At 38.1% G+C, this 20,193-nt stretch overlaps 2 protein-coding genes and 1 gene segment (V, D, J or C); 2 read left to right on the top strand and 1 right to left on the bottom strand.

Annotated features, from left to right (window-relative positions):
* The window catches only part of LOC111819115 (T-cell receptor alpha chain V region 2B4-like), a 27,129-nt gene extending 22,667 nt beyond the window's left edge, over positions 1 to 4,462 (top strand). Inside the window, 1 exon segment of the V gene segment in view lies at positions 4,384 to 4,462. Within this exon segment, the coding sequence occupies positions 4,384 to 4,395 (12 nt within the window).
* A 2,716-nt stretch (positions 4,463 to 7,178) lies between these two features.
* On the top strand, positions 7,179 to 8,159 carry LOC101350265 (olfactory receptor 4E2). The gene is given in 2 exon segments (XM_012559586.2): positions 7,179 to 7,341; positions 7,344 to 8,159. Coding segments are annotated over 2 exon segments (939 nt in total). The 3' UTR covers positions 8,120 to 8,159.
* A 9,789-nt stretch (positions 8,160 to 17,948) lies between these two features.
* Positions 17,949 to 18,913, bottom strand: LOC101350019 (olfactory receptor 4E1). Its single transcript, XM_012559588.2, is given in 2 exon segments — positions 17,949 to 18,344; positions 18,347 to 18,913. Coding segments are annotated over 2 exon segments (948 nt in total). The 5' UTR covers positions 18,899 to 18,913.
* Between the last annotated feature and the right edge of the window lie 1,280 nt (positions 18,914 to 20,193).

Genomic DNA, 20,193 nt, shown 5'->3' with positions numbered 1-20,193 from the left:
GGGGAAAAGTGTGTGTGTGGGTAGTGGTGGAAGGGCGTAAGAGAGAAAAAGTAAAAGTAAAAATGATTTAATTTTATTTAGAAATTTTAAGGTGAATAAAAAAATCTAGAAGAGTTAAAAGTATTTTCCTCTGAAGAAAAATATGAAAGGCTGGGGAGACTGTAGTTTTTCATAATATACCTTATAAAATAATTTTAATTTTACAAGAATGTATATGTAGATCGCTGAAAAAAAATAGCTGGCAAATAACTTTTTTCAAAAAATTATGTGGTATGTTTTACATTACTTTTTTGAGAAACAAACCAATATTGCTGTTCTGATCTCCCTATTTCCAGGCTCTTTCACCTGAAAGTCTTGCATCGTGGTCTTATAAAAATTGTCTAAAGTCTTACTTTCATCATACCACTCTCCAGCTCTAAAACATACACTGAGTGCCAACTGTTTACCTTTAATTTAAATCCCTCTATATCTGACTGTAAAATTTTGCTAAAGATCATTCAAAAGTGGTTACAGGAGTACATCGACAGGGAACTGCCAGAAATTCAAGCCGGATTCAGAAGAGGACACTGTACGAGGGATGTCATTACTGATGTCAGATGGATCATGGCTGAAAGCAGAGAACACCAGAAAGATGTTTACCTGTGTTTCATTGACTATGCAAAGGCATTCGACTATGTGGATCATAACAAATTATGAATAACATTGTGAGGAATGGGAATTTCAGAAAACTTAATTGTGTTCATGAGGAACCCGTACATAGATCAAGAGGTAGTTGTTTGAACAGAACAAGGGCATACTGCATGGTTTAAAGTCAGGAAAGGTGTGCGTCAGGTTGTATCCTTTCCCTATACTTATTCAATCTGTACGCTAAGCATATAATCTGAGAACCTGGACTATATGAAGAAGAATTGGGTATCAGGATTGGAGGAAGGCTTATTAACAACCTGCAATATGCAGATGACACAACCTTGCTTGCTGAAAGTGAAGAGGACTTGAAGTACTTCCTGATGAAGATCAAATACTACAGCCTTCAGTACGGATTATACCTCAACATAAAGAAAACAAGAATCCTCACAAGTGGGCCAATAAGCAGCATCATGATAAACGGAGAAAAGACTGAACTTGTCAAGGATTTCATTTTACTTGTCTCCACAATCAACACCCGTGGAAGCAGCAGTCAAGAAATCAAATGACATTTTGTTTTGAGCAAATCTGCTGCAGAAGACCTCTTTAAAAGTGTTAAAAAGCAAAGATGTCACTTTGAGGACTAAAGTGTGCCTGACCCAAGCCATGGTGTTTTCAATCGCCTCATATACATGTGAAAGCTGGACAATGAATAAGGAAGACTGAAGAAGAATTGATGCCTTTGAATTATGGTGTTGGTGAAGAATATTAAATATATTATGGACTGCCAGAAGAATGAACAAATCTATCTTGAAAGAAGTACAGCCAGAATGCTCCTTAGAAGCAAGGATGTTGAGACTTCATCTCATACACTTTGGAAATGTTATCAGGAGGGACCAGTCCCTGGAGAAGGCCATCATGCTTGGTAAAGTAGAGGAGATCAAAAAAGAGGAAGACGCTCAAAGAGATGGATTGACACAGTGGCTGCAGCAATGGGCTCAAACACAGCAACGTTTGTGAGGATGGTGCAGGACCAGGCAGTGTTTTGTTTTGTTGTGTATAGGGTCGCTATGAGTTGGAATCTACTCAAAGGCACCTAATAACATCAACAATATCTGACTATCTTTCAAAGTCTTCTGTATCTGTTTGGATTTGTTTTCCATTATATTCCAAAGTGTCCTGACTTTCTGTTAGGATGGTCTGGTATTTGTTTACTGCATGTATTATGTTCATTTCCATTTCTCTGGCTTTCTGGATGCCTCTTGTCTCTCCTCTCCCTTTTGTTTACACATTTTTTTCATTCTTTAGCTCAAATCTCATCCTCTTCAAACAGCCTAGCTCATACTAATTAATGGGCATTCAGCGTTCAGCATAATGTCTGGCAAAAAAGGTGCCAATAAATGTAGTTCAATGAATAACTGAAAAAACCCAGAGGCCCCCAAAGCCAAAATGTAGTATGGCTTCTGTAAAAAGACTTCAATGAAAAGAGTCTGGGCCCCTTCAATTCTTCTACTTTATGATAACTTCACTCCACCAACTCAAGCTCTTCATCTCCCTTCCCATTTTTTTCCAAGTCTACATCTAGAGGCGATGGGAGAAATGGGGAAAGGTTGCCTATCATTTTTCTTTGCTCCATCTCTAATCATCTCTTTCTGACATTTTCTTGTTTCTAACAAGTTTGTGTCTGTCATCATTACAGAGCATACTTGAAATTACTCTAGTGACTCTTTGCCCTTCTCTTTATTGCTTCTTCTACTCTGTGTTCTCATGCCCAGCATGACGTTTTTATGAGGAGGTTGGGATAAGTAGGCCAGAACATGAGGCAAATGTTCAGAGGGCAAGGCGATTTGGAGATTTTACTTCTGTAATTGCTTGGTGAGGACGTTGTTGTCTCTGCAAATGGGTCTACAATAAACAAGTTTAAGCATGGGCTACATGGTGGATTCTTTAATAATTTAATTCTTGTCACTATATATTGGGCCTGTTCATCTCCGAGGGGAATATGGGACAGTCTATACTTGTTAATTTTAGGATATAGTAGAGAAGACTTGGGAAGCAGCAAGGGACTGCCTTTGAAAAAATTGTCTGGTTACAAAACATCTCAATATTTTTGTCCTATTTATAGAGACTACTTCACCTAAACAATCTGTAAAGTGTGGAAAATATTTTTTGCTTTGAACTCTTGCTCAAGTAGAAGAGACAAATGCGGATGTATTGAGTCAGATATTTCTGGAAACTAAGTTAGTTCCAGGATGCATCTTGGATACTTGTTGAAGTGGCATTAGTGCCAATTTACTTAGTAATCATAGGTGAGCTTCATTTGTCAATGGGCTTTGAATCTCTGGTGTGTATTGCAGTGGTAAGTACAGTGGCTACACAACTCATATCATGGTAATTGCAGAGGTTTGAATCTCTTCCATATTTGGAAGCTGCTGGTTTTATTGTCCAGTTGTTCAATGGCTAAATAAGTGGGTTTAATAACAGGATTATGCTTTTGAAATGGAAAACTTTTAATAATACCCCCGAGTAGTCATTGATGGCAAGTGCAATTATAGTCTTGTAACAATCACTTCAAAATCCTATGTCAAATAGATAAAAATCCCAAAGGCTTCAAGCTTGAAATTCACTCTGTGTAGATATTTATACTTCATGATTTTACACACTAAGCTTCTGTAACAGGTTATAAAAGGAGAATTGAATCACTAGAGGAGGTACTAGGCAGTACGGGGTAAGTGTCTGATGTCAGTTAGGAAATGTATTTTAAACCAGCAGATAAATAGCTTTTGTCCTATTAACAAGCGCTACTGATCCTAAATTGAAGAATATTGCTTTGGCCTTTAAAAGAGAGCCAGAGTTTAACAGAACTACTGGTTTGATTGACTTGATTTGATGACACTGAACTTTTCTATCCTCTTTCCTCTTTATAAAGTGATATGATTATTGTTACTTATTTCGGGTTGATGTTGAGGAGAGAGGAGATAATTGGATCTTTAAAGGAAACTTAGCTCCTGGGAGTGATGAATGAACATTGGTCTTCCTCTATACCCAAACTTCACCAAACTTCATTCCCATCTTTAAGGCCATTACAAAGAAAGCAATTAAAAAGAGAGAATTATGACTTGTTTCCAGATAATGAAAATAAAGTTAAGTGACTTGCACAAGTATACCCAGAGATGTGATATATGAATTGGTTAAAGAAGTAAAAAGAAGCAGAATCTAAATTTTTAGATCTTAACGATTAACTCACGAAATAGGTCTTTAGTCAACAATGTTTATTAGCTCAGCTGGACAGCAATTAGACCTAAGACTATCTGGCTTGATCCGATAATGGCTCCTTAAAAATGTTTATATTTTCTTACTACAAAATTTTAAGCTTTAAGTCAGTATTAGGTTATATCTCCCAAACTATACTATTTACTTATATTAAGTAGAAATAATTACTTTCCTTCACTAACAATTGTTTCCTTCTCTAATATTAAATTAATGGTCATTGAGTACCAGATTCTGGGACTTGATAAAATACAATTCTAATAGTGCCCACAGATTGAAATAGAAATGACAAATAGGCTTAGAACCAAGTGGCCAGAAAGAAGGCAAAAGTATTGAAAAGAACAAATGAAAAAGAGAAGTAAAAGGATTAAAAAATCCAGGGACCAATATTAGAAAGATGAAGCGAAACAGAAAAAGTTACTAATATCCAAATCAGAATTTTTTTATTAACTTTGTCTTTTTATATTTTATTTTCTGTTTCATTTCTAGAAAGAATTGTGAAAAAAGTGAATGAAAGAACATTATAGCAATTAGCTAAATTTCCCCTGCATAATTGGAGAAAATTGGTAAGTTTTACTACTTCTTCTGCCTATATGCTTGTCATGCTTTTTAGGGAATACACATATGTGCACATATGTGCATGGTACTAAGCAAGACCCTATCTCAACCACTTGTCTGATTATGTCCGCTAAGGCTGTGTTTAGAGATTTACTATAGGGCCCTTTTAACTTATGAGAATCATTTTAAGTTCTGTCTGCAGACTCAGCATACCTTTTCAATGTGTTGCTTTCTATGAAAGCACCTACACACACACGCACATGCACACACATGCAAATACACACACGCTCCAGGATTCTTCACGCTGCCGTAGATTATGACTTGAAGCCTTCTAGATTTTGCCACAGCTTTTGTCCCTTTTTCCTAAGTATCCAGAAAAGCCATAGGATTATAGAGTGTTGAGGTTAGAAGGGATCAAGATCATTACCTCTCTGTGCTTCTTTGTATTTGCATCCTTAGCACAGTGCCTGGAATATATTAGGCACTTGCAAATTTTTATAGAATGAATGTGGAATATGATCCAACCTTCCAAAGTAAACATAAATCTCTTCTACTGGCAGATGTGCATCCAGTCTTTGTTTGCCTCTTAGTCTAAGCGAGGAGGGTCTTACTACCACTAGAGAAAGTCTGCTCTTGCTGTGCTCAGTGTATAGATTAGATTTGGGCTGTTCTGGAGATGATGTGGAGGACTGCAGCTGAGGCATGGTAGCTCTGCTCGCCTGGGCTTTCCCTACCCAGGGTCAGTCTCTGGGACATAATTCACCATGACACACATCGCTGTAATGTATGGAGAAGTGCTGGTGAATGCTCTCTGTGTATGCAGAGAAGAGGACACCGCTTGGTTCTGACCCTAAAGAGCCCTTACCTCTAAAACCTCAGAGCAACTTTTGTTCTCGGAGCTCTCTTTCCCTGTTTTGGTTAGTAACTGGGTAGACTGTTTCCTTATATACTGTGAAGAATAAGAAATTAAAAATAATAATAATAAAGAAAAGAAACTAAGTACAACATACTAAAAGACATTTGGGAGTTAATCTAGCTTAACTCTCCAGAGGCAACTGCTGAGTAGGGGAAAGATCTAGGGGCAGGAGAACTGGCAGTGAATATGTATGTGTATGTGTATATTAATAGCATAAAATTTTTGGTTTATACACTTATATCTCCTAGGGGAAAAACCATATTACAGAATTTAAAAAAAATTAAGTTTCTAAAGGATCTTATTAGCTTCATTGTGAGGGAAGGGTTTGATTCTTTTTCAGGTTACCGAAGAAATTAGGTTCAGTTCAAACAAAAAAATATTTTTTGCATACCCACTGTGTGCAAGACCCAATGCCAAGTTCTGCAAGGGATAAGTCATGTGTGGTTTTTGATTTTAAGAAAATCCCAATTTAATGGGGAGCTAAAGTAAACATCTCATTTTACTTTCTGTTACAGTTAAGTGCCATAAGAGGAGTATGAAAGTGAAGAAATAAGATTTGATAGCTTGTGTTAGGAAAATTTTCTTAAATGTAGTACTCTTTGAGATCGTCTTGAAGGATGAATAGTATTTTAATAGTCAGCAATTACACTTGATTTGAGAGTATGTTTTCTGAGCAGAGGGAACAGAATAAATAAAGGCAAAGATGTAGTAAGTAGATAGGTGGGGGTAGTGTGGCTGGAGGATAGTGATTTGCTTACCTGGAAAGAAGGATGCGTAGGGAAAATAAAGGAACACCATATGGGAAAAAACCAGTGTGCAGCAGAATTTTGAAGGCTTTGAATGTACATTTAATTTGATCAGAAGAGTAAAATACTGAATGATTTTAATTGGGGTTATATTTTAGACTATTAATTTGATGCTATGAGTGGACTGGACTGAAATGAGCCAGCTAACTGATGGCTAAGAGATTTTGGCAACTTATTAATTCTTGCCAAGGCTCATTTATCTCGTCTGCAAGACAGGAACAATAATGCCTATGCCATAGTGTTACGATTAAATAGAATGATGTACACAAAATGCTTGCCATAGCTCCTAACCTGTAGTGGGTATATTGTAGCAATTATTATTAAATTGGTCTCATATTCTCTATCCCCTGATTATAAATAAGCAATTCATATAGGAATGCAGAGTCACTTCAATTAGCTATATTCCTATACAGGTTTCCACTGCTATCCGAAAAGTTGAGCGTTCTTATGAAACCGTTTGTAAGCCGAAATGGTGCAAAGTGAAGAAACAATTACCGTTAGTTTATACGGGGGGAAAAAACTTTGAGCATTCCCAGGCCCCAAAAATAACCTACCAAGTGATAACCAAATAATACATAAAACCCATATGAGCTCTTTTAGTCTTTTCTGATACCTTAGGACACATCTTGCTAACGGAGTACAAAATAAATTGAGATGAAGCACAGTTGCTCACAGACATAGTTCAAAGCTATGGCGGCTTGATGCTGAGATGCTGAGTGCAGGTCCGTGGGAAGGAGCGTGGCTACGCCGCTCGGGGTGCGCGCCGCCTCTTTAATGGCTTGCTGCGAAACAAACGCCGAATGCTATCTCGCATTTAACCTTTTTCCGTAAAAGTGAAAATCCTCTTCGGATTGCTTTTGCTTAGTGAAAACAGGTACAAATATAGTTCTTTGTAAGAGCGAAGTGGAGTAAAACGAACTTTCGAAATCAGGAGGATACCTGTAATATTAAAGATAAATTAACTTTCTTTTTCTTCCCCCAAGGTCTTTTGGAAAGCTTATTGGATGAACCCGCTAAATCAAACAAGAGTGACTGAATTTGTCTTCTTGGGACTTACTGATAACTGGGTGCTGGAGATAATATTTTTCGTGGCATTCTCAGTCACTTATGTGCTAACTCTTTTGGGGAACATTGTCATCATCGTTATCATAGTCTTTACTTCACGTCTTCAACACCCATGTATTTCTTCCTGAGCAATCTCTCCTTTATTGATATCTGCCACTCATCTGTCACTGTGCCCGATATGCTGGAGGGCTTTCTTTTAGAGAGAAAGACCATTTCCTTTGACAACTGCATTGCACAACTCTTCTTCCTACATCTTTTTGCCTGTGCTGAGATCTTTCTGCTGACCATTATGGCCTATGATCGTTTCGTAGCCATCTGTACTCCATTACACTACCCCAATGTGATGAACATGAGGGTCTGTGTACAGCTTGTCTTCGCTCTCTGGTTGGGGGGTACTATTCATTCACTGGTGCAGACCTTCTTGACCATTCGTCTATCTTACTGTGGCCCCAACATTATTGATAGTTACTTCTGTGATGTGCCTTCTGTCATCAAACTGGCCTGCACAGATACATACCTCACCGGAATGCTAACTGTGTCTAACAGTGGAACCATCTCTCTTACCTGTTTCCTGACCTTGGTCATCTCCTATACGGTCATCCTGATTTCCCTTCGAAAACAGTCAGCTGAGGGGCGCTGGAAGGCTCTGTCTACCTGCTCAGCCCACTTCATAGTGGTTGTCCTATTTTTTGGGCCGTGTATCTTCATCTACACTCGACCAGACACCAGCTACTCCGTTGACAAGGTGATATCTGTTTTCTATACAGTGGTTACACCTTTGCTGAATCCCCTCGTTTACACCTTGAGGAATGAGGAGGTAAAAAGTGCCATGAAGCAGCTCAGACAGAGACAAGTTGTTTTCATGAAATCATACACATGATGGGCACTGGAATTGTTGATATGGCCATTTTCTTAATGAAAGCACAAGGGAAGGATCAAAATGATTAGATGAAATGACATGGAGCATAGTAGACTTCTGCATTAAAGAGAGGGACTAAAGGGAAAATCATGGCGGAACATGTAAAGGAAAAAAAGCCTGGAAAGTTGAAAGATGGTTTCTGGTTTCATCAGCACAATAATACAATTTAGGGCATAGACTCAGTTTCAGGAACAGGTGCAGCTATGAGAATCTATTCTCTTGATTTATAGTCTTCTGTGGGTTATTACCATCAGGAAGCTATATGTCACTGTGTTTTATGTATTATAGCGGTTTCATTCTTGCTTCCAAATATGTCTTCAAGGTGTTTATTTAAGCCTTTACTTATTTACATTGAATTAAACTTTGTTACTTTTGAAAGTGATTCTCACTACTTTTGGGTCTATTGTGGACTTTTGGTAGGACTTTTAAAGAAATGGAAATGTAGATGTATAAAGAACTCATTTTAAAAACCAACTATACTCAGGCAAAATCTACATGTAGTAAGATTCACCCATTTTAACTGTATGGTTTGATGAATTTTTACACAGATATACATCCATGTAATCACCCACACCATCAAGATACAGAACATTTCCATCACCGAAAAAAGTTTTTTTTAGTCCTTTTCCAGCCAATCCCTCTACCTTACCCAAGTATCCAAGGATCTGATTTGTGTCACTATAGATCAGATTTGTCTTTCCTCAAGTTTCATATAAATGAAATCATACAGTATGCACTGTGCTGTGGTTGGCATCCTTACCTCTGCATACTGTTTCTGAGATCAGTCCATGTTGTGGGTATCAGTATTTTGTTCCTTTTTAATATTTCATTATATGTGTATACCACAATTTGTTTATTCATGTATTGATAGACATTTGGATTTTTCCAGTTTTTGACAATTATGAATAAAGTAGCTATAAACATTTATGTTCAGGTCTTTGTGTGGAGACATATTTTCATTTCTCTTGCATAACTACCTAGGATTGGAGTTTTGGATGACATGGTAAATGCATGTTTAACTTTGTAAGAAATGACAAAGCTATTTTTCAAAGTGGTTGACCATTTTACACTCTGATCAGAAGTATGAGACTTCCACATTCAACTTTGATATTGTTAGTCTTTTTTTTTTTTTATTGTGGTTTAGGTGAAAGTTTACAGCTCAAGTTAATTTCTCATACGAAAATTTATACTCATATTGTTTCGTGACATTAGTTGCAATCCTCATAATGTGACAGCACACTCCCCCTTTCCACCCTAGGTTCCTTGTGTCCATTTGACCAGTTCCTGTCCCTTCCTACCTTCTCATCCTGCTTTTGGACAGAAGCTGCCCATTTGGTCTCGTGTATCTGATTGAACTAAGAAGCACATTCCTCACATGTATTATTTTTTGTTTTATAGTTCTGTCTAATCTTTGTCTGAAGAGTGGGCTTTGGGAATGGTTTTAGTTCTGAGTTAACAACGCATCCAGGGGCCATATAGTTTCAGGTATTCCTCCAGTTTCTGTCAGACCATTAAGTCTGATCTTTTTATGTGAATTTGAGTTCTTAATACTAGCTATTCTAGTGAGCATGTGGTTTTAATTTTCATTTTCCTAATGACTGATGTAATGAATAAAGAAGACCGAAGAAGAGTTGATGCCTTTGAATTATGGTGTTGGCAAAAAATATTGAATATACTGTGGACTGCCAGAAGAACAAACAAGCCTGTCTTGGAAGAAATACAGCCAGAGTGCTTCTTGGAAGTGAGGATGGTGAGACTTCATCTCATGTACTTTGGACATGTTATCAGAAGGGACCAGTTCCTGGAGAAGGACATCATACTTAGTAAAGTAAAGGGTCAGCAAAAAAGAGGAAGACCCTCAAAGAGATGGACTGACACAGTGGCTGCAACAATGTGCTCAAACATAGCAAGGATTGTGAGGATGGCACAGGACTGGGCAGTGTTTTGTTTTGCTGTACATAGGGTCGCTATGAGTGGGAATTGACTCAACGGTACCTAACAACAACAACGGCTGATAATGTTGATCATCATGATGTTGATGTTGATTTGCTTATTAGACCTTTGTATATCTTCTTTTGTGATGTGTCCATTCAAATCTTTTGCTTGTTTGTCTTTTTTGTCTCCTTATTACTAAGTTTTAAGAGTTCTTAGTATATTCTAGATGCAAGTCCTTAGTTTGTGTATATATCTTGCCAATATTTTTTCTCATTCTGTGGCTTGCAATTTCATTTCCTTAGTAGAGTATTTTGAAGAACAGAAGTTTAAAGTTTTGATAAAGTCCAATTTATTAATTTTGTATTTTTATAGTTCATGCATTTTATCTAAAAATGCTTCCCTACTCAAAAGACTCAAAGATTTCCTCTTGTTTTTTTTTTCCCCCCTAGAAATTTTATAGTTTGGCCTTTAATTTTAGGTCTGTGATCCATCTTGAGTATATTTTTTATGTATGGCATGAGATAAGCGTGGAGATGTATTTTTTCCCTGTATCTAGTTGATCAGCATCATTTGAACAGACTATTTTTTTCCTATTGAATTACCTTGGCACCTTTGTTGAAATTCAATTCAACCTTTATTTGTGAGTTTATTTTGCTTTTGTCCTGTAGACCTATATGTCTATCTTTACGCCAGTAGCATATTGTCTTGGTTATTTTAGCTTGAAATCAGATAGCATGAAACCTCTAAATTTGTTCTTCTTTTCCAAAATTAGTTTTGCTATTTCAGGTCTTTTGCATATCAACATAAATTTGAGAAAAGGCTTGTCTGTTTTTATAAAGAGGTCTCCTGGAACTTTAATTAGGATTGCACTGAATCTATAGATCAGTTCGGGAGAGAACTGACATCTTAACAATGTTCAGTCTCCCAATCCAGGAGCATGATATATCTCTCATTTAGGTCTTATTTAAATTTCCTCAGCAATGTTGGTCATTTTCATTGGTCATGAGACATATGTCATTAAGTTTGTACCTAAGTTTTTTTTTTTTGGAGTGAAACAATTAAATCTTTAAGAACAGTCTAAGGGTGAAAGAACTTAAGTAAATTTGGGATAATGTGTGTGGCAGGCAGCTTCTTAGATGTACCTCAATGATCTCCACCTCCTGGAATTCATGCCTTTGCATAATCCTCTTCCTTTGACTTTGAGTGGGACCTGTGACTTCTAAGCAGAATACAGCAAAGGTGATGGGATGTCACTTCCGTAATTAGGTTAGGCATGATTGTGACTTCTGTTTTGCTAGCTGACACGCTCCTTTGCTCACTTTGATGAAGCAAGCTACTAAGTTGGGAAGGCCCATGTGTCAAAGAACAGAGGGAAGCCTCTGCTCAATAGTTAGCTAAGAACTGGGACCCTCAGTCCAGAAGCCCTTGAGGAACTATAATTTTGCCAACAACCACTTGAGCTTGGAAGCAGATCCTTCCCCAGCTGAGCTTTCAATGAGATTTTAGGTCTAGCCAATGCCTTGGTTACAGCCTCTGAGAGACCTTAGATCCAGCTAAGCCATGCTTGGATTCCTACTGAAAAACCTGTGAGATAATAAATAAATGCTTTAAGTTGCTAAGTTTGTGGTAATTTTTTATGAAGCAGAGAAACCCTGGTGGCATAGTAGTTAAGAAGAGTTCGGCTGCTAATGAAAAGGTCGGCAGTTGGAATCCACCAGGTGCTCCTTGGAAACACTATGGGGCAGTTCTACTCTGTCTTATAGGGTTGCTGTGAGTCAGAATTGACTTGACAGCAGTGGGTTTGGTCTTTCTGGTTTTATACTATTTTGGCTGTCCATATTGATCTAATTATTCCAATTATAGTCAAATAATCATTTTTGGGGGGATGATATAAGCATCTCTCATTCTTTCATAACTCCCCAAATTCTGCTTTTGTATGCACAGAGTGTTCAGTGACTATATAACTAAAATTTACTTTAGGTTTTACTTCCTCATGGTGGGAGTATCAATACCCTTTCATCTATGATTATTTTTAGTTTAGGCCACATTGACAAAAGGGAGTATTGTTCAGGGATTCTGTCACTGGAAACCCCTAGATCTGGAAGCCCAGGTAATTCTTAGTCAGAACTTTGTGAAGGTTGCATTACTTGCATTTCTTATTAGAATTTTTAATTGGAGAGTAAATAAAAACAGAACAAAACAATAAGGCATGATTGGAAATAGAATTCAAGCCTACAGGCAAAGGGTTAAAGTTAGAGTCAACTTTCTATAGGAGACAGGCAGGTGTTTACACAATATGGCCTAGTGGTATGTGTCTGGTGGGAATTGGGACGGGCGGAATGCAGACAAAGCAGGTGATTGAATATATGTGTAGTGTGTGGGTTGAGGGCTTTTTTTGGCCACATGAAAATATAGCATATGTATATATATATACCTGTGTTTTATTGATTATGCAAAGGCATTCAACTGTGTGGATCATAACAAATTATGGATAACATTTCAAAGAAGGAGAATTCTAGAACACTTGATTGTGCTAATGCAGAACCTGTACACGGACCAAGAGGCAGCAGTTCAAACACAACAGTGGGATACTGCATGGTTTAAAGTCAGGAAAGGTGTGAGTTGTATCCTTTCACCAAACTTATCCAATCTATATGCTGAGCAAATAATCTGAGAAACTAAACTACGTGAAGAAGAATGTGGCATCTGGATTGGAGGAAGACCCATGAACAACCTGCAATATGCAGATGACACAACCTTGCTTGCTGAAAGCGTAGAGGACTTGAAGCACTTACTGATGAAGATCAAATACTACAGCCTTCAGTATGGGTTACACCTCAGTATAAAGAAAACAAAAATCCTCACAACTGAATCAATAAGCAACATCATGATAAATGGAGAAAATATTGAAGTTGTCAAGGATTTTGTTTTACTTGGATCCACAATCAATGCCCATGGAAGCAGAAGTCAAGAAATCAAATGATGTAGTGCATTGGGCAAATCTGCTGCAAAAGACCTCTTTAAAGTGTTAAAAAACAAAGATGTCACTTTGAGGACTAAGGTGCGCTTGATCCAAGCCATGGAATTTTCGAACATCTCATATACATACAAAACACTGCAACAGTTTTTGAACTATCTTCAGCATAATTTTGCTTGTGTGTGATACTAATGATATTGTTTGATAATTTCTGCATTCTGGTGGATCACCTTTCTTTAGCATGGGCTCAAATATGGATCTCTTCCAGTCTGTTGGCCAGGTATCTGTCTTCCAAATTTCTTGGCATAGACCAGTGAGCGCTTCCAGCATTGCATCTGTTTGTTGACACATATCAGTTGGTATTCCATCAATTCCTGGAGACTTGTATTATGCCAATGCCTTCAGTGCAGCTTGAACTTCTTCCTTTAATGTCATTGGTTCTTGATTATATGCTACCTCCTGAAATGATTGTACATTGACTAATTCTTTTTGGTACAGTGACTCTGTGTATTCCTTCCAACTTTTGATGCTTCCTAGTGTCGTTCAATTTTTTGCCCATAGACTCCTTCAATATTGCAACTCAAGGCTTGAATTTTTTCTTCAGTTCGTCAGCTTGAGAAATGCCAAGCATGTTCGTCCCTTTTGGTTTTCTAACTCCAGGTCTTTGCACATTTCATTATATTACTTTGTCTTCTCGAGTTGCCCTTTGAAATCTTCTGTTCAACTCTTTTACTTCATCATTTGTTTCATTGGCTTTAGCTACTCTACATTCAAGAGCAAGTTTCACAGTCTCTTCTCACATCCATTTTGGTCTTTTCTTTCTTTCCTATCTTTTTAATGACCTTTTGCTTTCTTCATGTATGATGTCCTTGATGTCATCTCATAACTCGTCTGGTCTTTAATCATTAGTGTTTAATGCATCAAATCTATTCTTGAGAATAGATGGTCTCTAAATTCAGTTGGTATATACTCAAGTCGTACTTTGGCTTTTGTGGACTTGTTTAAATTTTCTTCGGCTTCACTTGAACTTGCATAGGAGCAATTGATGGTCTGTTGTGTAGTCGGCCCCTGGCCTTGTTCTGACTAATGATACTGAGCTTCTCCATCGTCTCTCTCCGCAGATGTAGTGAATTGGATTCCTATGTATTCCACCTGGTGAGGTCCACATGTATAGTTGCTGTTTATGTTTTTGAAAAAGGTATTTCCAATGAGTAACTCATTGGTCTTGCAAAATTCTGTCATGCCATCTTCGGTGTCATTTCTATCACCAAGGCCACATTTTCCAACTACCAATCCTTCTTTGTTTCCACCTTTTGCATCCCAATCACTAGTAATTATCAGTGCATCTTGACTGCATATTTGATCAATTTCAGATTTCAAAAGATGGTAAAAATCTTCAATTTCTTCAACTTTGGCATTAGTAGTTGGTATGTAAATTTTAATAATAGTCATATTAACTGGTCTTCCTTGTAGGCATATGGTTATTATCCTATCACTGACAGTGTTGTACCTCAGGATAGATCTTGAAATGTTCTTTTTGACAATGAATGCGATGCCATTCCTATTAGAAAACCATATGATTGTCTGATTCAAAATGGCCAATACTAGTTCATTTCAGCTCACTAATGCCTAGGATATTGATCTTTATGTGCTCCATTTCATTTTTGACGGCTTCCAATTTTCCTAGATTCATACTTTGTACATTCCATGTTCCGATTATTAATGGATGTTTGCAGCTGTTACTTCTCATTTTGAGTCATGCCACATCAGCAAATGAAGGTCCTGAAAGATTTACTTCATCCACATCATTAAGATTGGCTCTCCTTTGAGGAGGCAGATCTTCCCCAGTGAGGGACTCATCTTCTGGCACTATATCAGACAATGTTCCACTGCTATTCATAAGGTTTTCACTGGCCAGTTTTTTTAGAAGTAGATGTCTAGGTCTTTCTTACTAGTCTGTCTCAGTCTGGAAGCTCTACTGAAACCCGTCTACCGTGGGTGACCTTGCTGATATATGAAATACTGGGGCATAACTTCCAGCATCACAGCAACATGCAAGCCACCACAGTAAGACGAACTGACAGATGATTGGTGGAAATTTCATATACTTATCATTAAAAACCCGACAGTATTTTTGGTAAATTTTCCAATAATGTTCTAAAGTTTATTAAAAAATAACAAACAGGTGAAATAGTTAAGAGGGTGACTGGACATATAATTCCAGAGTAGTTGATTTCCTGAATTTAACTTGTATCACTCACTGGGGCTGAAGCATATCAGTTTATTGTGGAATGGACCAATTCATTTCCAGAAGACTCCACTACTAATTACTTGGGTAACCAGGAGGATGATATTCTGTGACTGAAGGGAGTAGGATTAGGTATAGATGAAGATTTTATAGATGGCCAGGGAGCTACCATATAAAACAGTTAGAATATCAATTTTAATGGAGCTAATGGAAGGAAATGGGGCCCTGATGGTGCAGTAGTTAAGAGCTCAGCTGTTAACCAAAAGGTTGGCAGTTCTAATCCACCAGCTTCTCCTTGGAAACCCTATGGGGCAGTTCTACTCTGTCCTATAGGGTCACTATAGGGTTGCTATGAGTTGGAATTGACTCGATGGCAATGGGTTTGGTTTTTTGTTTTGTTTTATTTTAATTGAGAGAAATAGAGTACATTTAATACCAAAATATCTCTGACTTTTCTTTGCTTATTCTGAAAGAAATTAGAATTGATTGGGGCCTTTGGGTTATTATTCGATTGATGTTCTGTTAACTGATAGAAATAATGCTTAAAAGTATTCTGGGGAATTGGAAACCAGACAACATAGGCACCCACACATCACAGGTACACACAATACAGAGTGAATGACTCACTAACTCTGGCCAAAAGGTAAGAAATGATTGAAATGACAGAAAGTACTCGAAAGGTCAAATTATCAGGAGAAGTTTATTATATAAACTGGGAGATGCTCATAAAAGGTATAAACACCATTAGTTGCAATTGACAAACAAATGTGTAGCATGTTGTTAATACCCTACGATTCTCACATAAAACCCAAGTCAAAATCAGTTTTACATGTCTATAATGAAATGAGGCTCATGAAAAACATAAGATGGGTCTTGTGGACCATAGATATATTGCTCAAACCCTCACTGATTGTTTAGGCAATCCCAGCTGCATTTAACCGTGCCTTTTTACTGATGGACTCAGAGTGAATTGTTGATTCCCAATATGTCACGCTCTTTTGTATGTAGGTATTAGAGATCCCTTTGCCTGGAATGGAGCCCTGGTGGCACAGTGGTTAAGAGTTATGGCTGCTAACTGAAAGGTTGGCAGTTCAAATTCACCAGCCGCTCCTTGGAAACCCTATGGGACAGTTCTACTCTGTCCTACAGGGTAGCTATGAGTTGGAATTGATGCGATGGGTTTGGTTTGGTTTTGGTTTGCCTGGAATATCCTCTTCATATCCTCTGTTTTCCCAGTTCTGTCAGCACACGCCACTCTTAGAGCACCTAGCACAATGCTGTAAGTGTGTGTGACTATCACAATTAAATTCAAGAGCCTAGATTAAATAATCTGTGTTTTATTCCACTTGGTATCTTTTCCCAGTCTTAGTGCAAGCCTGGGTGAATATTAAGTGTTTAGCAATGAATGCTGAGTTGAGTGGATTCTCTACATAGTAATTTAAATAATTTCATTAAAACAAAAATCTTATCCTGCCACTTGTGTGCTTAAACTTTCCTGGTGGCTTCCTATTGCACTGAAAAAGATTTTAAACTTTTGAGGGAAATTGAAAAGTTTCTTTTTACCTCTTTGCTATCTCTGCTGCACAGTCTAAGCTGCAACCACACTGGTCTTGCATTTCCTGGAACGAGCCAAGGTCTTTCCCAACATAAGTCTTTGCACCTGCCATTTCTTCTGCCTAGACTATGCATCACTTCTCTTTTCTCATAGTTGGCTCCTTTTTATCTTTCATATCATAGCTTAAATGTCATTTCCTCAAAGAGTTCCTCCTTGATCATACAATCTAAAGACAGTGTCTTCTATAACTCTCTAACAGCATCCTGCTCTGTTCTTTTATAACATTTATTATAATCTGTAATTATAATTTATTTGCTTATATTTTTGTTACATCTTATGTCTTCACTAGACTCTAAACTCCATGAAAGAGAGACTATATGTTTTACTTATGAATATAAACCTAGTACCTAGAATATAATAGGTGTCCAGTATTTGTCAAATGAATGATTAATAAAACATCATCATGTTATTGCTCTGATAGCAGACTTGCCTGGCTACTTGAGGGTATCAATAACTTCGATAGTTTGAAGTCTTCTTTCCAAGTCATTGAAGCCATATACAAACTTGCTTTGACTGATTTACTAGTCCTTGCTAAGCTACTTAGGCAAGTGTCTGAGTGAATGTTATAGGCAAGGGCTGCCCGGAAATCTAAAGCTTTGTTTAGACCTTGGCTATCACTTAAGACAAAAGCATGAAAAGGCAGCATGGTGTAATAAAAATAGCATGAGCTTACATTGATTCACTTGGGTTCACATCCTGCCGCCTTCATTTCCTAGCTGGGTGACTTTGGCCATGCTATTTGCTCTTTTTGAACTTTAATTTCTTATGTGTAAATGAGATAATAATGCCTACCTCACAGGGTTGTTAGGAGAATAAAGTAGACACAAAGTGCCTGGAATAATTTCCAGCAAATGGAAGCCGTTAAAAAAATCACAGCTATTGTTATGATTGTCAGATACTGGGCCAGGGGATAATTTTATGAGCCACATAGTCTAATAAATATAGTTTGTAACTTACTCTTTGCAAGAAACTTCTTTGATTTGGAAAACCAAGCATCCTAAGGGCTTAGTCATTTTCATTTTTCTCCTTTCCCTTCCTTCTTCCCGATTAGCTTGTTTAAGGCATTTTTCATGTCTTCATTCATAAGGGTATAGATGATGGGGTTCAGCAGGGGGATAACAGCAGTGAAAAACACTGACACCACCTTATCCTCTGGGAGGCTGGTGGATGGGTGGGAACAGATGAAGATGCAATGCCCCAGGAACAGTGTGACGACAGTGAGGTGGGCTGTGCAGGTAGAGAGGGCCTTCCGCCTACCCTCTGAGATCTGCTGTCTCAAACTCACCAGGATGACTGTGTAGGACACCACAAGCACCACAGAACAGACCATGGAGATCAGCCCACTGTTGGAGACGATGAGAATCTCAGTGTTGTGGGTATCTGTGCAGGCCAGTTTGTTCACCTTACATTGAGGACATCGCAGAAGAAGTTGTCAATCTCATCAGGACCACAGTAGGGCAGCTTGATGGTGAGGGAGGTCAGGGCTACGGAGTGGATGGTCCCCCCTGACCAGAGGGCCACATCCAACAGCACACATACCTTCCAGTTCATCACTGTCATGTACTGCAGGGGTTTGCAAATGGCCACATAGCGATCGTAGGCCATGACAGTGAGAAGAAAGATCTCTGTGCAGGCAAAGAAGCGCAGGAAGAACATCTGGGTCACACAGGCATCAAAGGAGATGAGTTTCTCCTCTGACCAGGTGTCCACCGGCATCTTGGGGACAGTGACAGTGGAGTGGCAGATGTCAATAAAGGACAGGTTGCTGAGAAAGAAATACATGGGAGTATGGAGCTGGCAGTCATAGATAATAGTTATGACAATGATTATGTTCCTAATTAGTGTCAGGACATAGAAAATGAGGAATATGGCAAATACAGACATCAGCACCTTCTGATTCACAGATAAATCTTTACGGTGAAAGTGTGTCACTAAACTTTGATTGAGTAGGAGAGCCTCTTCCATTTTTTTTGTTGGTTACTCCTGTCAAGAATGAGAAAAACAAACAAACAAAAAACAACAACAACAAGAAACCTTACACTTAACATTATATCACTCATTTGGCCACTTAATTTTTTAAAAAATTTATTTTATTTTTATTGCTGTTGTTGAGAATATACACAGCAGAACATATACCAATTAAACACTTTCTATATGTAAAATTCAGTGACATTGATTACATTCTTAAAGTTGTACAACCATTCTTACCCTCCTTTTCTGAATTTTTCCTCCCCCACTACCCTAAACTCACTGCCCCCTAAGTTTCCTATCTAACCTTTTGCGTTGCTGTTGTCAATTTGATCCCACGTAACCTTTTTGGTTTTCCCATTGCCATTGAGTTGATTCTGACTCATAGCGACCCTATAGGACAAACTATAACTGCCCCATAAGGTTTCCAAGGCTGTAATCTTTACAGAAGCAGACTGCCACATCTTTCTCCCTTGAAGTGGCTGGTGGGTTCTAACCACTGATTGGGTGCTTTAACCACTCTGCCTCCAGTGCTCCTTTTGATCCCATACAGATAGTTCTTAAAAGAGCACAATGGTCAAGGCAGACATTCTTTACTAGTTAATCTAAACTATTGTTTGGTTTTAAGACAACTTCAGGGGACATTTTTGGCTTAAGGTTTAAAGATTATCTCACGGTGAGGTTGTGGAGAGACTGGAACACTTCTACAATGTTGTTGGGAATGTAAAATGGTACGACCACATTGGAAATCAAGTTGGCACTTCCTTAAAAATCTAGAAATAGAAGTACCATATGATCCAGCTCTCCTGCTCCTTGGAATACATGCTAGAGAAATAAGAGCCATCACACAAATAGATATACGCACACCCATGTTCATTGCAACACTGTTCACAATAGCAAAAAGATGGAAACAACCTAGGTGCCCCTCAACGGACGAACGGATAAACCAATTATGGTATATCCACACAATGGAATACTACACAATGATAAAGAACAACAGTGAAGTATGAAACATCTTATAACATGGAGGACTCCGAAGGACATTATGCTGAGTGAATTTAGTCAGTCACAGAAGGACAAATACTGTATCAGACCACTATTATAAGAACTCGAGAAAAGGTTTAAACACAGAAGACAACATTCTTTGATGGTTACAAGGGTGGGGAGGGAAGGTGAGGGTTATTACTAACTAGATAGTAGATAAGAATCATCTTAGCCGAAGGGAAGGACAGCACACATTACAGGGGAAGTCAGCACAACTGGACTAAAACAAAGCTAAGAAGTTTCCTGAA

The sequence above is a fragment of the Trichechus manatus genome, unplaced genomic scaffold, assembly GCF_000243295.1.
Source record: "Trichechus manatus latirostris isolate Lorelei unplaced genomic scaffold, TriManLat1.0 scaffold00273, whole genome shotgun sequence".
NCBI classification, from domain to species: domain Eukaryota; kingdom Metazoa; phylum Chordata; class Mammalia; order Sirenia; family Trichechidae; genus Trichechus; species Trichechus manatus.
This window is presented reverse-complemented; position numbering and strand designations above follow the sequence as displayed.